The sequence below is a fragment of the Carettochelys insculpta genome, chromosome 2 (assembly GCF_033958435.1).
Source record: "Carettochelys insculpta isolate YL-2023 chromosome 2, ASM3395843v1, whole genome shotgun sequence".
In the NCBI taxonomy this organism is placed as follows: domain Eukaryota; kingdom Metazoa; phylum Chordata; order Testudines; family Carettochelyidae; genus Carettochelys; species Carettochelys insculpta.
Window position 1 is genome coordinate 25,933,790 of NC_134138.1, and position 16,873 is coordinate 25,950,662.

At 46.6% G+C, this 16,873-nt stretch overlaps 1 protein-coding gene across 1 annotated transcript in view; it reads left to right on the top strand.

Annotated features, from left to right (window-relative positions):
* ATAD2 (ATPase family AAA domain containing 2) overlaps positions 1-16,873 on the top strand; it is a 116,221-nt gene that overhangs the window by 20,130 nt on the left and 79,218 nt on the right. Inside the window, exons 5-7 of the mRNA XM_074985623.1 lie at positions 5,157-5,259; positions 8,240-8,327; positions 16,569-16,682. Of these exons, the coding sequence (XP_074841724.1) occupies positions 5,157-5,259; positions 8,240-8,327; positions 16,569-16,682 (305 nt within the window). The remainder of the gene's footprint in view (positions 1-5,156; positions 5,260-8,239; positions 8,328-16,568; positions 16,683-16,873) is intronic.

A 16,873-nucleotide genomic window follows, 5' to 3' on the forward strand; every position in this document is an offset into this window, starting at 1 on the left:
AGTTATGCTTATAATACAGTCAGTGCCCTGTCTAGGTTCTCTGAGATGGTGCCACCCGAAGCCAAGCACAACTTCACAGCCATAGTGGTGGAGAACAAACTGTTGCCTGCAGGGCCGCCCTTGAAATCATTGGATGCTGCGGATGCTGCCACAAAGGTTATGGACTCTGGAGTGGCAATGTGCAGGGGGGCTTGGTTGCAGGTTTCTGGCCTGCCTCGTGAAGTCCAGCAGACGATCCAGGACCTCCCCTTTGATGGCCTTGCCCTATTTTCAGATAAGACAGATAAAAAACTGTGTAGTCTGAAAGACTCTAGGGCCACCCTCTGCTCCTTGGGCTTGCATACACCTGCCAACCAACACAGGTATTTTAACCCCTGTATTCAAAGACATTTTCCGCAGCTGCAAAGGGACAGCAATAGAAGGCGGAACAGGCCAGGCAGGCGCCGTTCAGGCCAGCAACCTCAAGGCCACCAAATGGGCCCACAGAGGTCCAAGCCTCAGTTTTGATAGCACAGTTGGGAGCATCAGGTCAATCTCCCCCCACTCCCGCATCACCACTTTTTTTTTGTTCCGCCTATCCTCCTTTTATCATACATGGTGCAGCATGACCCCAGATTGGTGGGTCCTGTGTATGGAAGAGAGAGGATATGCCATTCAGTTTTCTTCCTACCCCCCGCTTCCCTTTCCCTCTTCAGGGACCCCTCTCATGAGATCCCGTTATAGCAGGGATTGCAATCCCTCCTGGGTTCTGGGGCCACAGAAGAAATTCCTCCAGTTTCAGGGGGCCATGGGTTTTATTCCTGGTAGTTCCTAATTCCAAAACAAAAAGGGGGCTTGAGACCCATTCTAGACCTAAAGGGCTCTCAACAAGTTCATAAAAAAGATAAAATTTCATATGATATCCCTGAGTCTCATACTCCTGATGCTGGAGCAGGGGTATTAATTTGCGGCTCTCGACTTATAGGATGCATATTCCCCGTATTTCAATCTACTCTCCTTACGGGAGGCTTCTCAGGTTCATGGCAGATGGAAACCATTATCAGTTCATGGTGCTGCCTTTGTCTGTCTGCAGCCCTGAGGGTCTTCACCAAATGCATGGCGGTAGTAGCAGCGCATCTATGTAGGCAAGGGGTGCAGCTGTTCCCGTACCTGAATGACTGGCTAGTCAAGGGTTGTTCCAGGGAGTAGGTGATTCAGCATGTACGGTTGATCCGTCAAACCTTTGTAAGCCTTGATCTCTTGATCAGCGAGACAGAGTCGGTGTTGGTCCCATCTCAGTCAATAGAGTTTGTAGGGGTGCAACTGGATGCCAGGTATGCCAGGATGTTCCTGCCGGATGACAGGTTCAGGTCAATGGGGACCATCATCCGAGACATCCTGGCAGTTCCCACCAGTACAGCCAGGTGCTGCCTGCATTTGCTGGGTCGCATGGCAGCGTGCACCTTCATGGTACAGCACGCCAGGTTGAGGATGCGCCCTCTACAGCTATGGCTGTCATCAGTGTATTGCCCTGTAAGAGACGGTTTAGACTTGGTGGTTACGCTGCCAACATGGACTCTGTCGACCCTGCACTGGTGGTTGAATGAGGGGGTTGTCCTCACAGGAGTCCCCTTTGCTCCTCAGAAGCCCTCACTTTGTCTAGCAAAACGCTTCAGATTGGGGGTAGGGAGTGTACCTGGGTCAGCTACGAACCCAGGTTCTTTGGAGTGTTTCAGACCTTCGGTTCCACATAAATGTGAGGGAGTTCAGGGCTATCAGACTAGCACGTGTGACTTTCCAGGCCAATTTGGCAGGACATTGCATGTCAGTCAGTACAAACAACGTGACAGCAATGTACTATATCAACAAACAGTGGGGTGCGCGCTCCTCTCCCCTGTGTCGTGAGGCCATGATGCTCTGGGATTTCTGCATACAGCACAACATCATGCTGCAGGCCCTTTACCCGCCAGGTGTGCACAATTCACTGACAGACTAACTCCACGGGCCCTTTACAGATCACGAATGGTCTCTCCACCCAGAGGTTGTTCATTCTATTTTCTGGAAGTGGGGATATCCACAGCTGGACCTGTTCGCCTCCCACCTCAATGTGAAATATGGAACATTTTGCTCCTGCTGCAGGCAGAGCCCAGGGTCCTGGGAAGATACCTTCCGTGTCTGCTGGTCGAGCAGGCTGATGTATGCGTTCCTCTGATTCTGTAAGTTCACAGGGTCCTCCTCAACATTCATTCAGAAGGGGCATTGATCATCTTGGTGGCACTGGCATGGGCCCGTCAGTGCTGGTACTCGACCCTCCTGCACCTGTCAGGCCTCAAGCTGATGACGTTGCCGATCTGTCTGGACCTGCTGACACAGCAAGAGGGGAGACTGTAACATCCCAGTCTCTAGTTGCTGCACCTCACAGCATGGCTGCGCCATGGCTGAGGGACCAGGAGCTGGCCTGTTCAGATCCCATAAAGGAAATATTATTAAATAGTAGAAAACCTTCCACGAGGGTGACTTATTTGGCTAAGTGGAAAAGGCTTTTGGTGTGGGTGTCTCACAGAGGGCTATCTCCTTCACAAGCCGCCATCCCATTGATTTTAGATTACCTATTGGGTCTGATACAGGAAGGCTTGTCCCTCTCCTTGGTTAGGGTGCACTTAGCTGCTATCTCAGCCTTTCACCCGGATCATGCAATGTCTTCTGTGTTCTCAGACCCTGTAGTCAAAAGGTTTCTGAAAGGTTTAGAAAGAATCAAGCCCTAGGTTCAGGCACCACTGCCCTCATGGGATCTCAGTTTGGTTTATTGAAGCTTATGGAGGCCCCCTTTGAACTCTTGGCTGCCTGCTCCCTGCTGTTTCCGAGTTACAAAGCAGCATTTTTGGTGGCAGTCACCTCAGTCAGGAGGGTATCTGAGTTGAGGATGCTTTCACTGGACCCCTTGTACACAGTGTTTCACAAGGATAAAGTTAGGCTGAGACCTCACCCTGCATTTTTAACTAAGGTGGTCTCCGTGTTTCATGTTAACCAAGACATTTCCCTACCGGTATTTTGCCCAAAGCCCCATGCCTCCCTGAGGGAGCAATGGTTACATACTTTGAACATTAGAAGGGTGCTGGCTTTCTGTATAGATAGAACTAGGCCCTTTAATGCAGCACTTCTTTGTGTCACTGGTCTCCTCCCAGCGGACTTCCTCCTGGATGGTGATGTGCCTCAAGAAGTGTTACAAGCTCACGGGGGTTCCTCCCCCGCTGGTTAGGGAACACTCCACGAGAGCACAGGTATCCTCTGTGGCGTATTTGGCGCAGGTGCCTATCCAGGACATCTGTAGGGTGGCCACCTGGTCCTGAATTCATACGTTTACAGCACATTACGCTTTGATGCAGCATGCATGGGAAGATGCTGTGGGTGGGCAGGTCTGTCTTGCAGTCTGTTCGGGGATCTGACCCCCACCTCCTAGGCATTGGCTTGTATTCACCCAAGTTGGAATGGACATGAGCAATCGCTTGATGACGAAAAGACAGTTACCTGTTCTGTAACTGGTGTTCTTTGAGATGTGTTGCTCTTCTCCATTCCAAAACCCTCCTGCCTTCCCCACTGTCGGAGTAGCCAGCAAGAAGGAACTGAGCAGGGGAGAGGGTCAGATGGTGAGTATATTGGTCGCAGTGTTGTTGCTACTCCAGGGGACGCTGCACTGACCCTGTGGCTACTGGCTAGGGTAAAAAGCTTCCGGAGCCAGCACACACCCAACTTGGAACGGACATGAGCAACACATCTTGAAGAACACTAGTTACAGAATAGGTAACTGTCTTTTGTGTTTATATGGGGGGGGAAACTTTTGGCACATATAAGAAAATAAGGATGTACAGTCAGCCTTCATATCCATCATTATCCAGAACTCTGGCGTTTTAACCATTAGTAAATTTTAGTTATGTTTCCATAAGTACAGTATAGTGAGAGTAAATACAAATAAAGACATCAACTACAGTATATGTTTACATTGTACAGTACTATTGTTGGTAAACAAAGTACTCTGCATACATTTTTTGTTTTTTTTCTTAATATGTAATCTTGCTTTACTTTAGTGTAATGCATGGCTAGGTATACCTCTCTATTATCCAGAATATTTGAACATCTGACAACCTCCAGGTCCTGTGGCTGCCAGATATGAAAGAATTTACTGTAGAATGTAAAAACTTTATTAATAGGTAAATAAATGTGAACACACACAAATAATAACAGTAACATATTTCAACATTTTAATTAGCTAGATGAGCCTGACGCTCAGCAGCAGATTGTGCTTTGCCCACCTTACAAAATTTCATGCCCACTGGATGGAGCGTGTCCCCTCCACTCTTGTGTGCACTCTGTTTTGGTGATTCTATGAGCATTTTAAGTATCAAAGAAGTGTACGCACAGGCAGAAGTGAGTTGGTACAGCAACTTAGTTCGTGTTGGGAGCTCCTTATATACTATAGTTCTCATGCTATGTATGTACCAGCGAGGGCAGGGGGAGAGGTAGGGTTAAGTGCTGGAGTTTCTCTTGTAGCGAGGAAATAATTGGTTAGCTTAGGAGCCATATTAGTGCTGGAGTTTTCTTCGTTTTATAGCTTGTGAAAGTTTGTTGCTGTAGCATGATGACACTTGTGCAGCCCCAGTGTTTGCTGCTTTCCTGAAGCTTCTCAAAGCTCAAAAGCAATAGGGTATGTATCTAGTAAGTTCAACAATACTTAGTTCAGAAGTACAGGTATGGGTGAGTTAGCGTTTTGTCCTATTGTCTCTTAAAAGGACACTGCTAAATTGAAATAATGCTTCTTTCTGAATCTTGTGATAGTACTAAGGTTAATAAATAACACTAAGAACTGCTATAACTTGTATGACAGAAAAATGTTTCTCTGTTTTATTTTATATGGGTTTTTGGGTGGGTTTTGCACAGCAATAGGAGAATTCATTTTACTCTTTTTTAAAAAATGATGGGTAAGTCCATGAAAATAGATGGGGAGATTAAGTGGCAGTTGCAGGATCTGAACTATTTTTGAACTTAGTTTTAAAAGCTGATTTTACTTCAGTTTGACAGTGTTGCTTTGAGCACATCATATTGAAATTTTATGCAAACTGATGCACATGTTTTTCATGCTGTCTGAATTTCTTATGTATGTATCACACTTTTTATATCAGCACTGCAGAAGCAGTATTACAAAAAATGGATGACATGAAGAAAATGCGTAGACGCCGAATGATAGACTTGGAAGACCTTGGGGTGTTCAATGATGCCGAGGAAGTAAATAAGTACTCATAATGTTTTCTTGGATGACTTGTTTGTATTTTATTTTTAATACAATTGAATTCAAGTATTGCAAAGAGAACAATATGGTCCAAGACCATTTTTATTTTTGCTTTGCATAATGATGGTTGTAATATCCTCTAGCAGCCAAAACCTGTTTTTCAGCTGCAGTCTCTTGCATTTTGTATAGCTATATTCAGAAGGGTAGGAAATATGATTAACCACATGCCAGTATTTTTATTCAAACTTCTTACTAGTCTTATTCCCACTTTTGCGTTTTTAAAAATAGCACTTGCCGTACACCCCTACCACTGCCCTTCATGTTCCCAGGGAAGGATTGGGATTTATGTGATGAGCTGGTAAAATTCTGGAGGAGATTGTGGTCCTTAGGAAGTTAGGAAAGGAATAAAGTTGTCCTTGCATGCAGTATATTCAGCTGGGTATGAAATTGGAATTGGAGCGTACTGAAGATGTTACCTTTGGACTTCAGTAATTTCCCCTCAGACTGTTTTCCCCGCTAACTGTAACTGTGAAATGCCAACTGCTTTTCCTTTGCATATGTTGGATGGCGTAAATCATGTACATATTAATATAGTGACTTCAGGCTATGTCCTGCCATGGATTGTGCAGAAAAAGTTCCAAATAATTTATAACATATTATCCATTTCCTGACACGCTGTACGTGTGTCAATTCCTCTGCAGCACTGAATGAAGGCAGGGAAGTGAGGAAGATTATGTGTTGCATGTATTTCAACAAGCAGAGCGTGAAGAAATGCTGTGTTAAATATCTTCAGGGTGTGAAGACGGAGTACAGGGTCATGTGTAAATGCACAAAGGGGCGTTTTCCTCTTGATTTAAAATAATGAGACCATGTTTTGGCTGAGCAACTCAAACTGACCTTTCCAGTAAAAGCAGACTTTTTTTTTTTTTTTTTTTGAACCCATGTAGTTAAAGTAGATAAAGTCTTCCCCCACCTTACGAGGATAATTCGTTCCTGAAGAACTCCTCTTAGGGCGAATTCTTGTAAGTTGAAAATATAATTACCATGAATTTCAATGGGAAAAAATTTTATGCATTCCTGAGCCCCAAAATTTATACCCATTTACACTAAAACAACACCAAATCCCATTAAAATGAACACAATTACTTCAATAGTTAACATTAGTTATAACACAACCTAACAAAGCATTTTTCCTTCATTAATTACTCTACAATATGCCAGTTTACCTGCAGAGACAGGGGAATGGAAATCAGAGTGCCTGGGAGCTGGGGCGCAAAGCTGGGTAGCTGCCTGCGGCTGCAGAAGCAAGGCCGGTGCAAGGGGGCAGGCAGGGCAGAGCAGGGCATGGAGAGGCATGGGGAGGCAGCCCCGCCTGAACGCAGCTTAGGTTAAGTGGAGAGGGGGCTGTGTCAAGGGCTGGCTGCACGGGGAGCTAGGCAGGGTCTGGAGACCCGTAGCTGGCAAGGGACGATGCCTCACTCATGCGGGGCTGTGCAGTGGAGAGGCCCCGCCAGCAGCGGCCAAGGCGCTAAATGCAAAGGAGCGCCACAGGTGGCAAGTGGCACCCGAGGCACAGCTGCGCAGGGCAGGCAGCAACGGCTCCCTAGCCGACCAGGGAGCAAGCGGTAGGGGCAGGGCCAGGATGGGCTGCACGTCCAGCATCCACGTCTCACAGGAGCACCTGGGAGCCTGCTGCCACCGGCTGGGCCGGGACATGCCACCACTGCAGAGCCGAGGCGGAGCCCCAGACCAGCCACAGGTGAAGGCTGGGCCGGGGGCTCCGGGAAACCATGGCTGGGCGCTGCAGAGAGAGACGCTGGGTGGGATGCAGCTGCAGGCAGCCGTTGCCTGGAGCCGCAGCCTTTCTCCCGCTGCAGGGCATCTGTGTCCCACTGAGGGGCACGAAATTGAAATTGGTCCTCGTAAATTCGAGGAAATGCCTCTTAAGATGAGTTAGGGGTTTTAAATCAAACTCCTTGTAAACTTGAATTCTCATACACCAATTCGGGTTATCTCGGGGTATGACTGTATATAAAACTGAATTCAGTTTATATCCAGAACAGCTAGTTTGATCATGCAAATGATCATTTGGGTTGATCTTGCTTGTTAGGGTTGATCCTGCTTTGGGTTTCGGGGGGGCTGAACTTGAGGATCTCCTGAGTTCCCTTCCAGCCCTATGATTCTATGCATAGATATTTTGTGTTCATGAACAACTTGTTTCAATCATTTAAAATTTCCTTATTAAAAATAAAGCTCACTGAATTCTATAAAAGGATTTGCTTGCTGATTAGGCCTCCAGTGCATAAGTGGAACCAACATATTTATCAGTTGCAGCTTTGATCCTTATCGGTCAAATTCTATCTCATGTTGCTATTTAAAACAAACATAATAGTATTAATCTGGGAAATTTATAACTTTAAAAGGCACTTGCTATGTGTACTACTATGCCTATGTTTTCAATTCCTATTTGCTAGTTCCATCCTTCCATATATTCTCCTACATGTAGATATATATGGTTGAGGAACTTCTGTGTGCAGTTCCACACTTTTTACTGTGCCAGTAGACGTTCATTCAGGATTGTGATTATCCTCCTTGTTAGTGAAAAATGGTGTTAACCAGAAAAAGGCAAAGCAGGAAGTGAACTGACTTTAAATAGATGGGCCTTTTCTAATTCTTAGATCATTTAACATTTTTTCTGCTTGATATTAGGTATACAGTTTTTTTTTATCAGGTTTGTTACATAAACTGAAATGTAGTATGCTTGATGTGACTGTTAAGAGACAAACTTGGTCTTCCAGTTCTACTTGTAGTTCTTCTGCACAGTAGAACCCCACTTTAAGATAGCCTTTTATGCATATGTCATAGCTTGACAAATGTTATGTATATGATGTCTATGCTGCAGGGACTGAAGTGTGCCTATTTTACATATAACCACCACTGTGTTTTTTTTTTTTTCCTCCTCCGTCTCATAATTAGGAAAATCTTGATATGTACACTCGAGGAAAGCAAAAAAGAGAGCAAAGAACTGATGAAGAAACCACTGATAATCAAGATGGCAGTGCAGGTCACAATTTATCTTAATTTTCTTTTTTGTGTTGTAGTGAACACATGTAACATGGTCTGTTGAAGGCTTCTGCACTACAGAAATGTGTTTTCATAAATCATGGCACTCTGCATTCATGTAGTTGCAAGCTTCCATTTTTTCTAGATGTCACAAGGTAATAGAGGCAAGAGATATCCCTGGAACAAAACAGAAATTATATTCTAAATAAAGGTTGTCATACTTAACTTCTGCCCATATGCATAAGCATGTTGCTAAGAACCATTTAATCAGAAAAAGGGAACTTGCTGTCCTAAAAGTAAATTGAGCTTGCTTATTCTAGATTCACGGTGTCCGATATAGTTGCCACTCTCCACATGTGGCAAAAGGGACACTGCTGTGTGGCGATTTGGCTCTGGAGCTTGGAGCCTTTTAAATGCAGCTCCTCCTAGAGCCACGGGTAAGTGCTGCCTGTCCACGCATGCGCCCAGCCCCGGTGGAAGAAGCTTGTGGTGGCTCCTCTGGCCCCAGCGGCCCCAGTTGTGCTGGCAGCTCTAGTGAGTTGCCGCTTAGATATAATATATAAATTGGTGTGGGGAGGGGGAGACTGGCAGGGCCTGGCCCTGGGGAGAGCATTTATTTAGTAGGGTGGCTGGAGGAGCCGGGGTATGAGGTCTCTGGTGAGTATAGAAAGATGCCAACCACAAGTATGGCGATTTTTCAATTCCCTTGGACACTGCTCTTCTAGATTCCCTGCTTACAGTTCTTGAAAATCTCCAACCAAGTAATATAGCTACTGGAAAGCCGATGCTAATTTCACTTTTTTAATGTGAAATAATTTTAGGAATGCTTTTATTGATTTGAAATCTTACATGTTGTAGACTTTAAATGGCTAATATGGTAAGGGTCTCAGAGTACCCAAACTCAGTATGTGACCCCACTCCTACATGGCTGACCCCAATTCCTATAGTAAACCCTGTACCGCAATTTCCATTTATGCTTAACATGCTCCCCCCCGGCCCTGGTTCAGCCCCACACGGCCCCAGCTCAGCCCTGCCCCCATCTCCACTCATCACCTGCTCATAGCTCCTGTTCACCCCCTCCACTCCTGCCTCTGACTCTAGCTCACCACCCCTCAGGTATGACTTCAGCTCAACTTCCCCTGCCAGCTGACCACCCATGCGCTTGTCCAACTCAACCCGCACACCCACGCTCTGGCTTACCACCCATCACGCATGGCTCCAGCTCACCCCTGGCCCTGGTTTAAACTGCCCGTGCTGCTTCGTACCCCTCACACGTGGCTCCAAATCCTTCTTCCCACCCCGGTTTAAACCACCCACGCTTGGCTCTGGTTCAACACCCCTCCTCCTGTTTAACACGCCTCCACACCCAGGCCCGACTCTGGCTCCAGCTTAAACCCCTGCAGCCTGGATCACCACTCAAGCAGGGCTCCAGCTCACCACCCTCATGCACAGCTCCAGCTCACCTCTGCCCCTTGCTCCCCTGCAACCCTAACCCACCCCAGGCTTACCCCCCCCCCACCCGCCTCCCATGGCCCCAACCCCCGCTAGGCTTAACTCTCCCCAACCACCCCCCCACCGCCACTACACGGCAGGACTTACCTTTCTGCTGCTTCACTGTCTGCAGAACATGTGTTCTGCTGGGGAAAAAGCCAGACCCCCACTTATGCGAAATCCAGGTTACTCAAGGGCATGCAGAACAGAACCCTCACATACTCTGAGAGCTTACTGTATCCCCAAAATCAAAATATTTGAAAATTCATTTTTATATTTCCTGCTCACTTAAGGCTTAGTTGTTAAATACTTAGTCATACTATCTTTACCCACTGTTTATTTTTTCAGCAATGCATTCTTTTTTCTGTAATGTATACACATTCAGAATTTGATTTTAAATTCCTGCAGTTGTTCAATATTTTTAGTGTGGTTTTTTTACCTTCTATTAATGCACATCTTACAAAGCCTTTATCAGTCAGGCCAAATGCAATTCTTGTTGCATAAAACTTTAAACACATAGGCTACATCTACATTAGCTCCTTCTTTTCAGAAGGGGCACGGTAACGAGCCACATCTGCAGATGTTAATGAGGCACTGCTATGAATATCCAGAACCTCTTTAGCCTAATGGTGGCCGCACATGGTTCAAAAGTGCCGCTTTCGAATCGCTCACTGCTTGTGTAGATGGGGGCATTTTGAAAGGAACCCCTGGACTTGGAAAACCCCTTCTTCCTGTATGGTTTTAGGAAGAATGGGCTTTCAAAGTCTGTGGGGGGCTTTCAAAAGTCGCCCCCCCATCTACACAGGCAGCACGTGATTTGAAAGCAGTGCTTTCGAACTGTGCGCAGCTGCCATTATGCTAATAAGGTGCTGCATATTCATGGTAGTGCCTCATTAGCATGTGCCACTGTGGCTTGTGTAGGCGTGGCCATAAGGGTGGAGTGCAAATAAAGACTTGAAAAAGCAGCTTACTGTGTACCAATATCTTTTCAAATTATCTCCTGTGAGCAAAGGGGTCCAGGCAATCAATTTTTTGCAGAATTTAAGCTATTTGTTAAGACATTTAGTAACTCTCTCTGAATAGAAACGGATGTTGTACTATTTATGAGAAACAAAGCAAGCTCTTCATTTAGTCTTATACAATCGCTAGTGTAGCTCTCTCAGCTCTTGTGTGAATTTTAGTTAAGTACTATAATCGTTTTCATGATCTTATTAAACTGTTCTTACCCTGTTGGCTTTGGGGTAGGGGTGGTCTCTCTTTTTCTATATTTCTACAGTAGTTAGCAGAATTGGACTCTGATCTGGCTTAAGGCTCTCAGCACTACTCTGGTGTACAATAATAGAGGCTGATCATGTTCAATAGAGGTTGAACTTTCATCAGCTCTAGTGAGTGAGTTGATTGTCTAGAAAACATGAATTACTCTGTGGGGCTTCCATCTAGTACTATGTGGCTATGTCTACACAAGAAACCTCTGTTGACAGAAGTCACTGTCAGAAGGGATTCCTGGCAAGGTTTCTGTTGACAGATTGCATCTACGCATAAAAGCAGATCAAAGGAGCAATCCGCTTGTCAACGGAGCAGCCAGACTGCCCGGCCCTCACTTGACAGAACGGCTGACTGGGAGCTGTGCAGACAAGGCTGCCTGGTGAACCATAAGCCCTGTGTCGACAAAAGGGCCCTGGAGTTTCTGCATGGCTGTTGTGTCAACAGAATCCTGTTCAGAGGAACGTTATACCTGAATGGGGAGCAGTATAATGCTGCCAACAGATGTGCTGGTTTTGTCACATATCCTTTTGGCTATGTCTACACTATAGCAATCTGTTGACAGATCACGTCCACACACACAAGTGAATCGAATGAGCAATCTGCCTCTGTTGCCAGAGACCGGCCAGACTGCCCGGCCACACTCTCGACAGAATAGCCAACCGGAACCTCAGCAAACAGAGCTGCACAGTAAACCAGAAGCCCTGTCTGTTGACAGAGGCCCTCACCAAGTGTCTAGACAGCTATTATGTCAACAGGAAACTGTCTACAAAGGCATTATTCCTGAACACAGAGAGGCACAGTGCTGACAATGGAAGTGTCAAGTTTTGTCAGTAGTCTGTCATGAAAGTGCATTTTGCATGTAAATGCTCCATATGTTTTTTTTTTTCCAAACAAAAGTCCTGTTTTGTCAGAAAAACCCTCTCGTGTAGACATAGCCATTGAGTGTTCTGCAGTATATGTAAAGGCACTATGTAAGTATGTGATTTGGGCATAGTGGGGCATTACTTAAAAGGGCAAAGTTTAAGGTTGCATTGTCATGTACCTTTAACTTAATGTTTCCTCCTTTTTCAGAGGTTTGAGATTTTACTGAATTTAACATTCTGGAAGGGCATGAAATATTGGTGGGCTACCTTTAAATATTCATTTATCAATTTTTTGTCAGTGATTTTTGTAGGGTTTTGTGGGTTTTTTGGTTCTCTTTTTGTTCAGTTGAAAGAGAACTGTGTTCTGTAGGAGTAAGTAATTATTCAGGTAATTGTAGTTCTTATATATGTTTTTAGTTGAGGTATTACTGTGGTTAGCCAAAGGTAGACAGTGGTATGTGATTTCTGGATTACTGTCCCACCTTCTGTTCGGTGTCTTATAGTGGCATGGTACAATGGTTGTGCTTTGAAATGTTTGGAGGCCAGAAGTGCTGACGGGTCAGATAGAGATCATAGACCTAACCTATTTGGAAGTCTTAGAGGGGATTTTCATATTGGTTTAAATAACTTAAAGAGCATGAGAGGAGACTGGTATGGCATTCAACTTTTTGTCTCACTCCCTGTGTCATATCATCTCCTTGCCAGCTTTTTCAGCTCAACTTAGCCTTCCTTCTCTCGCTATACCACTAAGTCATTAGAACATAAAAAGTGTTTCTTGCTGTCTGGTGCCCTCTGCTGATGCTTATGTATCACCGCCAGCAGCTCAATAGAGCAGGGGTGCGGAACCCCTGGCCTGAGGTCTGGATCTGGACCACAGCTTGCCTGGTTCCAGACCCTGAGGCTTGGTGCTTTCCTCCTCAGCATCCGGGTAGGGAACCTTGAGCCTCATGGGCCAGAGCCAGGCAAGCTAGGGCCCGATCAGGCTCATGGGCTTTGTCATACGGTGGGAGGGCAGGAAGCATTTCTGCACAGTACCACTGCTGCTTGCTGCCATTGCCCCAGCTGGGGAAGTGGGAGCTGCAGCTGCAGTGCACTCGGGGGCTTTATCTGACCACTCTGGCCAGAAATCTGGCTAGTCTGACCAATGCAGGGTGGCACCTGGGAGCAGTGGGGGAAGGGTGCAAAGCTATGTGCTTCTGGGGTTACTACACAGGTAAGCTGCACCCCTGTCACCCAGAACCCTGTGCCCCTAGACCCCTTTTGCACCCTTCTTCCTGCCCAGATCCCTGCACCGTCCCTCCCACCCACACGCTTCACTCCAAGCCCAGTTCCTGGTAGCCCCCTCACACTGGACCCCACCCCAGAGCCTAGAGGGGCACACAAAATGTATTAGCATTGGCCTCCCTAAGTGCTGGGGCTGGTGTGTGAGGGGAAAAGAAGTGTGTGTACTTCTCACTTGTGTGGCCCCCAACTGATTTGTCTGTGGGTCAGTGGCTCCCAAACCAAATAAGGTTTCCCCACCCCCAAAAAAGGGTTTCTAAGTCACCTTGTTACATAAAACAAGCTGCACATGGCATTAGGCTGCAAATCCCAATTACATCCCACTCCAGTAAGGCTCCCCACCCCTGTTGCAGCCAGGCCAGGGATCTGCAACAGAAATAGCAAGAAGCATTTTTCCAAATTCAGTTACAAAAGCAATACTACAAGAGCTGCAGTGCGTGTGAATACAAGACAGTCCTTAATAAATAACGTCAAACCATACTTTTTATCACCCCTATTTTAAGAACTGTGTGCACACATTGATTTGTACCAGTTAGAAAGTTTGTTACCCCCATCTGCAGGCTTAACCTGCCTCAGCCCCCAAACCCTGCCCCTGCCCCATCACCAGGCTTAAGCACTCTCAGCTCCAAGCCCTGCCTCCCTCAGGATTAACCTGTCTCAGCTCCAACCTCCGTGCCATCCCCAGGATTAACTCCACTTAGTGTGTGCAGCTCCTCTGTGGCTGCTATTTCTCCCCACTTGCTTCCTGCCACTGCCTCCTCATTGGCAGAGCTGCATAGCCGGGCCCCCCGGCTCTCCTGCAGGCATAGCACTTCCCTCTTGTGCAGTATGGCTGGCTCCCTTCCCTGCCAGCTTTCTCTTTTGGGACTTCTAAGTGGCAGCAGCCTCCAGAGGCACAAGAGGAGGGCTTAGCCATAAATTGCCAACCACTGCCCTAGGCCCACCCAGCCATCCCTCAAAGATGGTTGTTTTCTCCTGTGCTTTCTCCAGCCCCTCTACCACATGTGGTGATGGCATGCCCATGATGGTTCATCTTCTGCTTTTCAGAATTTTAGTTTAGCTGCTTCTAGGCTTCCTTGATAGTAGCACACACACATAGAAGAGAGAGGGCTTCTGTCCCTGTAAAAGGCATGGGCCTCAGAGCCCATGTAGATGGCATGGAGAGGAGCTCCAGACCATCCATAGGCTCAGGTCCCTCTCCCCTCAAAGATCCTGGCACACATGGCGGGGGGAGAATGTGGTGTTGACCGGCCACCCCTTCTTGTGCTCTGTCTGCCTGAATCCCTTGCCCATGATGGGCAGCCAAGGCTAGGGAGTGGCCCTCCATTTCAGTGGGCCATAAGATTGAAATCATGCATGTACACTAATTGATCCCAGGAATAAGAGTATATGTGTTGCACTTGTTCTCCTCCTTTATCATGCCTATTTCAATGCAAAGTGTTCCATTATGCGGGGGGAGCAAATTAAATTCCTGGAAAAAGTAACATAAAGAAGCATAGGATGGCACAGCTCTCAGTGGCTACGTCTACACGTGAACGCTACATCGAAATAGGCTGTTTCGATGAATAACGTCTACACGTCCTCCAGGGCTGGCAATGTCGACGTTCAACATCGACGTTGCGCAGCACCACATTGAAATAGGCGCTGCGAGGGAACGTCTACACGCCACAGTAGCACACATCGAAATAAGGGTGCCAGGCACAGCTGCAGACAGGGTCACAGGGCGGACTCAACAGCAAGCTGCTCCCTTAAAGGGCCCCTCCCAGACACAGTTGCACTAAACAACACAAGATCCACAGAGCCGACAACTGGTTGCAGACCCTGTGCATGCAGCATGGATCCCCAGCTGCAGCAGCAGCAGCCAGAAGCCCTGGGCTAAGGGCTGCTGCACACGGTGACCATAGAGCCCCACAGGGACTGGAGAAAAGGCGTCTCTCAACCCCTCAGCTGATGGCCACCATGGAGGACCCCGCAATTTCGATGTTGCGGGACGCGCAACGACTACACGGTCCCTACTTCGACGTTGAACGTCGAAGGAGGGCGCTATTCCTATCCCCTCATGGGGTTAGCGGCTTCGACGTCTCGCCGCTTAACGTCGATGTTAACATCAAAATAGCGCCCAACACGCGTAGCCGTGACGGGCGCTATTTCGAAGTTAGTGCCGCTACTTCGAAGTAGCGTGCACGTGTAGATACGGCTAGTGTGTGCAATCAGCACACACCTCACATATTCCCTTATTTTAAGCTTGTGTCACTTCTTCTTATTTTGCTAGCGTCTGCTTGACCCTCCCTTCCTCTGCAGGCCCCATCTCCACTCCTTCCCTCAAACCTTCATCTGGCTTCCTCTTTGCCTCCTCACCCTGAGCAAGCCCCATCACTTCTCCTCCCTCTCCCTCCCAGAATTTCCAGAGCTCCATGAATCAGCTGATTCACAGTGCTTTGGAAGTGCTGGGAGGGAGGGGGCACAGTAGGTAAGTGCAGGCTGCCCTCCCCACCCGTGTGTGAGAGGCACGGCGTGGGTGTATGGGCTGCACATGGGCTTTCAGTGGACCACATACAGCCACGGGCTATAGGTTACCTGCCACTGCACTAGTCTGTTTCTCTTTGTTTCCTCATAATCCTCTAAACCTTTCTTCCCCTATTCCAACTTTCCGACATGGCATTTGTATGAGTACTTTATTTTCCTTTTGCAAACTACTTTGCTGTCTAATTTATCTGCTGTACTCAGTCTGTTTGCCCAAAAAGACCTTGACAGAGGCTTATTTAGTAACATACCTGGAGTTTTCTCAGGTTTCTGCAGAGAAGGGATTTCAAACTAAGATGTCTGAGATTTCATGGCCACAGCATATACCCCTGAGCCATCCATTTTCTGTATTGCTTCTCCAAAGGAGTAGTGGGTGTTATGCAGTATCTTGAGTAACAGTTAAGTGATTGAAACCATTTGGGCAATGATCAGTGCTTTGGTTTGGTCACTAGGCATGTGGAAAAAATGTTAGTAGTCTGTCAATGTAGTTTTTGATGGAAAGCTGTATCTTAGGAACCCGTTGCTCAAATGACCCCCTATTTGCATCACAAGTTCTTTCCAGCATCTCCCACAAGGCACACCGAAATGAATTTCAGTTTGAATAAGCAGGAGGATTTTAGAGCACTTGATGGAAGAGTTTTCCTTTTAACAGAAAGGGCTTCTGAACTTTAACATTGCAGAATATGAAGGCCATTTGTGTTGTATCAGTGAGCTAGGGATATGTTAAATATGCTTGATGGTATTTCTGGTATATGTCAATAAAATAAGACTCTGTTGCTTTTCATTGAACTAAGGGTAAGTATAATTTTTACCATTAGAGTCATCTGAAGAAGAAGCTGAAGACCAGGAAGATGACGATGGAGAAGATAACCAAAAGCGCTATGATCTTAGACAGAGGAAAACTGTTGTACGCTACCAAGCCCCGTTACAAAGTAGGTTGTACATATTTTTCTGGTGGCCTTGTTTCTTGTCTGCAATTAGAGGCTACAGAAACACACATCTTTAGCAAAATAAGCTTTTGTTTTCTTAGCTGTCCTTCCTTCAGAGAGAGATGACCTCTTTTATTTTCCCCTGCATCTTCTCCACTATGTTTTGCACTCAGTAGGCTAGTAACTCTCAATTC